This window comes from Merops nubicus, unplaced genomic scaffold, assembly GCF_000691845.1.
Source record: "Merops nubicus isolate BGI_N331 unplaced genomic scaffold, ASM69184v1 scaffold2555, whole genome shotgun sequence".
NCBI classification, from domain to species: domain Eukaryota; kingdom Metazoa; phylum Chordata; class Aves; order Coraciiformes; family Meropidae; genus Merops; species Merops nubicus.
In genome coordinates this window covers 56,555-62,554 of record NW_008610053.1, presented here as the reverse complement: position 1 = coordinate 62,554, position 6,000 = coordinate 56,555, and the positions used below count along the sequence as shown (strand labels likewise).

At 42.5% G+C, this 6,000-nt stretch overlaps 1 protein-coding gene across 1 annotated transcript in view; it reads left to right on the top strand.

The window, feature by feature from the left end:
* Positions 1-150: 150 nt before the first annotated feature.
* Positions 151-6,000, top strand: part of KIF13A (kinesin family member 13A) — a gene marked incomplete at its 5' end in the record, with an annotated part of 62,256 nt that continues 56,406 nt past the window's right edge. Inside the window, one exon of the mRNA XM_008940752.1 lies at positions 151-211. Within this exon, the coding sequence (XP_008939000.1) occupies positions 151-211 (61 nt within the window). The remainder of the gene's footprint in view (positions 212-6,000) is intronic.

The following is a 6,000-nucleotide window of genomic DNA, read 5'->3' as shown; positions in this document are numbered from 1 at the left end:
TCCTGCTGATGAAGCCTTTTTACAGTTCTGATTTAGGACTGTAGAAACAGTAGAGCCTAACTGCAATTAAACAGTTGTGGATTTGCACTGCTTTCAGAGAAATGTCTTGTAGCCAGAGTTCCTAATTTGTCTTTTTACATGCTTCTACAGGTGTTTGCCTTTGATCACTGCTTCTGGTCCATGGATGAATCAAACACCACAAAATATGCAGGTAAACTATTCTTCTTACATCTGTCAGTGTAAGTAATTTGAGAACATATGAGAGCTTGGGCTTTTTTTGTGGAGTTTTTTGGTGTTTTGTACTGTGATGCTCAGGCAATTTCTTCACAGAAGGAAGCTTCTCATTTCCACAGGAACTGAGTCATCAGAGTGCAGGTGTCTGTTTAGAAGGAATGAAAGCTTAAAGGTGCCTGATACCCTGTTCAGGAGGGAGGCTTTTACATCTAAGCTATAGTGCTCTTTTATCCCCTGAAAGAGATTTCTGTTAGGATTGTTCCTGTCACTTAACACAATTTCAGTTCTGCATCAAAAATTACTTCTGATTAATGCTAGTGATGAACATGTGTGTTTTCAGCACTCTGCAGGAGAGAGGGATAAAGCACATTCTCCTTAGTGTGGCTATCTCAGGTGTTTCAAGTCATTCACAGCCTGATTGTTCAGATCCCTTACGTTTTTGGGTGATCAGCTTTGTAACTTGACTCCTTCCTCCCAAAAGCTGGATAATCCAGGCAAGGTTGTAATCCCAGTAGTTAGTTTTCCCCAAACTGGATTTGTGTATTAGCATATTCATACTCTATAATAGGACTTGTTTTGGTGGAGACAGCTCTCAACATGGATTTCAAGGCCATGGTCCATGGAAAGGAGAAAAAAATGAACAGTGTTCAGCGTAGATATTCATATTATGAAGTTTTGTGGCCCATAAGAAATCTTGAAGGTTTATAAAGTTAATTATCAACTGTCATATACTTCTGTTAAAATATGTGACTGCTGTAGTGCCTGGTATCAAATCCCAAGTCTATGGGGTTACATTTGATCACGGGTTCATCTGTATTTCTTAATTGCCTGAGGAAAGATAGGTTTCTTCAGGCTGGTAGAGCCACTGAAGCATGCAGCACCTCCTTCCATGCCTGCAGACCTCTGTTTCCTTGTAAAGGAAGGAAGTGATGGTAAGGACCCAGATTTCGGCCCCACGTGCCCCCACTGTGCAGGTGTGAGCTGCACCTATTAGGTGCACCATGGTGCCAACCCACTTACAGAGAAGACCTAGAGCAGAGAAACGCCCCATACCAGTTAAACTTGTTTCTGTCTTGGTTTCACCCACCTCCAGGTGAATTCAGTGGGATTCTAGGTCTATGCATTTCTAGAGTCAAAACCAGATTTCTGTAGCCTATTTCAGAAGTTGTAATTTAATTTGTTACCTGAGAACTGAAGTTTTATTATCTGTATGCAGGTGAACCTCTTAATGGACTGGGCTCTAGAAAGGTGTCACCTGCATCTCTTGTGGTTTCTTAATGGCGAAAACAGCTATAAGGGTTTTTTTTTGCCTGTTCCAGATAATGTTCCTGCCTGGAAAAAAAACAAACAAACCAATCAAAGCTGTTTCCATTGTTGGGTGGTTTTTTTTTTGTGGTGGTGTGTTTTTTTTCCAGCTACATAAGAAAGTGAGCTTTAGAACTTGCATAAAGGAAACAATGCTGCCACTGATTTGTGTGTGTGTTTTGTGTGTGTTTGTTTGTTTGTTTTTTTTTCCCTATGGTCTTGAAGCTTACTTGTGACTTTCAGGCCTTGTGTTCTAGAAAATGAGTTTGGCAGAATATCAAAATAAAAGTTTAAAAAAAAAAAAAAAGAGAAGATGAGACTGTTTCAGACCTAAGTTATTGGGTTGTTGACTTGTTCACTTGCTTGTGCATGAACTGGTACTATCCCAGGCAAGAGCTGCATTTTTTTGGTTTAGAGCCAACAAACTGAATGCTGAAATGGCAAGATTTCAGTTTTTGTTTGCAGTACTAAGGTGACCCAAGTCTGTGTTACAGCCTGGCCTAAATTACAGTACTAAACAAACCACGATAACGAGTTTTGGGGGTTTTGAAAATTCCTTTCCCCTGTGGAACAACCCCTCATTGTCCTTGCAAGTATTCATGTTGTCTGTGTTCAGAGATTGTACCAGAGGCTGTTACAGATTTAACAAGCTTAAAGAGTCCACCCAGGCCACCTGACAGCCTGAGAGTGTGAGCTAAACTGTAATTTCTTGGTTGAATGCTGGACTACAGAAAGTCTGCTGATCCAGCAGACAGATGCATCAAGACCTTGTGCTGGGTCCTGAACTGGGGTGACAGCAACCCCAGGCAGTGCTGCAGGCTTGAGGCAGTGGCTGGAAACTGCCTGGCAGAAGTGGACCTGGTGGACAGCCAGCTGAACGTGAGCCAGCACTGAGCCCAGGTGGCCAAGAAGGCAAACAGCATCCTGGCCTGTATCAAACAGTGTGGCCAGCAGGAGCAGGGGAGTGATTGTGCCCCTGGGCTCAGCACTGGGGAGGGCACAGCTGGAGTCCTGGGTTCAGTTTCAGGTGCCACAGGACAAGAAGAACATTGAGGTGCTGGAGCGGGTCCAGAGAAGGGCAGTGAAGCTGGTGAAGAGTCTGGGGAACATGGCTTGTGAGGAACGGCTGAGGGAACTGGGGTTGTTGAGTCTGGAGAAGAGGAGGCTGAGAGGAGACCTTATTGCCCTCAACAGCTACCTGAAAGGAGGTTGGAGTGAGGTGGGGGTTGGTCTCTTCTCCCAAGTAACTAGTGACAGGATGAGAGGAAATGGGCTTAAGATGAACCAGGGGAGGTTTAGATTGGATATTAGGACAACTTACTGGAGGAGTGGTGAGACATTGGCCCAGGCTGCCCAGGGAGGTGGTGGAGTCTCCATCCCTGGAGGGATTCAAAAAACTTGTAGACATGGCATGATGGTTGGACTTGATGATCCTAGAGGTCTATTCCAACCTTAGTGATTCTATGATTAAATAGTCCCTGCACGAAGCAATTCTCTGTAGATGTAAGTTTAATGTCATTGGAAGAGCAATGATTAATTGCATACTTAAAATCAAACACTTATAAAGCTTGAAAGCCAAGTCCAGAGTGCTTGTAAATATTTGAAGTATATGAGCTTCAAGCTAAAGTAAAATTCTTGAAATAAAAAAGGTTTGTGAGACAAATTTAATTACTTGAAAACCCTTCTTATCTGCATCACAGAAATACAGTGGAAGATGTGACAGTTCCAAGGTTTCACAAGAGACTGCCCTATACCAGTCATTACTCTGCACAACCAAAACATGCTCATCCTGCACTACACTGACTAAATCTACTGTTGGGTGTCTCCTACTATATGGAAGATTTTGGTGATTGACATGTGAGACATTGGAAAACCCACAGAACAGTTTGCACCACAGTCAACACACATCTGAATTCTACGATAACTTATGTGGATAATCCTCCTATGTTTTGGGGTTGTTTTTTTTAATGTTAACAAAAACAAAGTTTGTGCTCTTCTGAAAGTGCACATTTGTTAAAGGATCTTTAAAGCTATGACACATGATCACAGACTGGTTTTATTTTTCACTTTGCTGATTGATTACAATACTACTGGCACTTATGAACATTGTTTGCACAAGAGCAAGAATCTTGTTTGGATAAACTTAATCACATGGGTAATTGGTAACAGTTCTCAGGCTGTGGAGGAGCAGAGCTGACCCTGAAACGGGCTTAGCCACCTCTTTCTCTTACACAGAACTTACTCTGTGAAATATCTTCAGCTTTTTTGGCTGAAGTTAAGTCTTATTTCATACCTTCTAATTTTCATTCTGAATTCATATTCAGGAAGTGCAAGGGATCTTATTCCAGTTTGAAAGTTACTTTCTGGTTCCAGCATTTGAGAACATGGGGATTGTTGCTGTTGGTAGCAGAAGTGCTTTTTTAGCAAATTTTTTTTCCACCAAAGTAGAAATTGGGTTCTAAAATTCTAAAATGATCCAGCAGTATCACTAACAGAGTGAAGGTAACCTTCCTGTGATGAAAAACATCTTTGGGACATCTTTGCAGCTGTCCTTGCAGGGCTGTGTCTCTCATAAAGACAGCCCAGAGTCTGGAGCATGGAAGAGGAGTGAGCTTTTCACCAGGACCTTTGTGGAAGTGGTGCTTTGGTTTCAGACACTGCAAGAGATGGAGGCTCTTTAACAACGTGATATCCCATCTTAGAGACTGGAAGATGGAGAACCACCCCCCTGCATTACTCTTTATAGTTTGTATAGAAGCAGTGGGGGGTTTAGAGTTTTATTTCAGTTTTTGTGGTGTTCTGGGTTTCTTTTTACTTTTTTTTTGTTAGAAGTGTAGAATCATTTTTGGTTGGAAGAGACATTTAAGATCTTCAAGTCCAAACATTAACCCAGTGCTGCAAGTGCATGTCCCATCTACACACCTTTTCAGTCCTTCCAGGGGTGGGGACTCCACCACTGCCCTGGGCAGCCTGTTCCAGGGTTTGACAACCCTTTTGGGGAAAAAAGTTTTCATGATGTCCAACCTAAACCTCTTCTGGCACAGCTTGGGGAGGTTTCCTCTTGTCCTATCTCTTCTTACATGGAGGCAGGGATGGGATGGGCAGACACCAAACCTGAAAATGGCTCAACAAAATAGATTTTTGAGGAAGGAGGAGAATTTGGTTACAGGACAGAGTGAGTTTGCCTTGATCTGGAAAAGGGATGAGCTGTGCCTGACAGGCTGTAGTGTTTTAAGTGTATGCAAAATAGTTTATTACCCTTTGCTTCTTGACTTGAGTGGGTGAAGAGTCAGTTCATGGATAAGGACACACCTGCTTGCCTTGAAAAGCTCCCAGAGACGACAAACAGCTTGGTATTTTGGTGAAGAGGAGGACATTCAGAAATTCTCAGACGAGAACAAAGAATTCTTTTTACAAGCTTAGACAACAGTAAGAGCCTATTGAAGTCTGCAGTGAAGTGGATTTTTGAAAGGAGGGAAAGAAACCCTTCAGTGTGGGAAGGCTTCAAGAGATGGCGTGAATAACTACCATAGTGCTGGGCAGGTCTGCTCCAGGGACCCCAGGCTGGGTCCACTTGGCCCTGGGCTTTACTTAAGCTCCCTAAGCTGTGTCACGTTTGGCTGGAATCTCAGCGCTCTCTCTTCAGGCTGTGTTGTCCTGCAAGGGTAAACACTTGACTTTGAGCTAAGTATTAATTTTATAGGAATTATGTATGCTGACTACTGCTCTTTCAGCAGCTGTTTTAAAAAGAAACAAACCAGGCAGTTGGCTTAAAGAACTGTGTGATCCTACCCTCCTGAGAGAGTATAAGCTGTGGATTTTGAGCAGACAGGAGTGTATGTCTTTCTGTAGTTCTGACTGACATTTAAGCTGTTGCATGGGAGTAACCTATCCCCTTCTTACTGTTGCATTGACTTTTTTTAAGAGGAAACTCTACAAAGTATGTACAGCATAATTTTGTGTCACACAGCTGGCACCTGACCTGTACATTTTGGGGGAAACTTAGCTATTCAATATGGGTTTAGAGCTGTACAGGTCAGGCCCTTAAAAAGCAGATGTTGCAGCACCTTATCTGAAGACCTTTTAGTGGATTCAGGCTTTGAACGTTGAAGACTCCAGTGCTTTGTCACTACTGTAGTGTTAGGCTGCAGTGGTTAGAAGATGCTAGCTGTTGTGCTTCTAGATCCTTGTGAAGCTGAACCATAAGCATCTTTCTTCCCATTTTAGAAATATTCTTTCAAAACTATTATCTAGTAGAGCTTTTAATAATTCAGATCTCCACAGGTCAAGTTTTATGAAGAACCAACTGCAAATTATTGCTGTCACATTTGCTTGCTAAAATGTTCTGGGTCAGAGATGAAGCCATGAAGAGACTTGATTTTTCACTGCTGTACCTAACAAGTTGTAACTTGGTTCTAGAGACTTTAGCTGTGGAGGGAAGGGGGTTTCAGGAACAGCAGC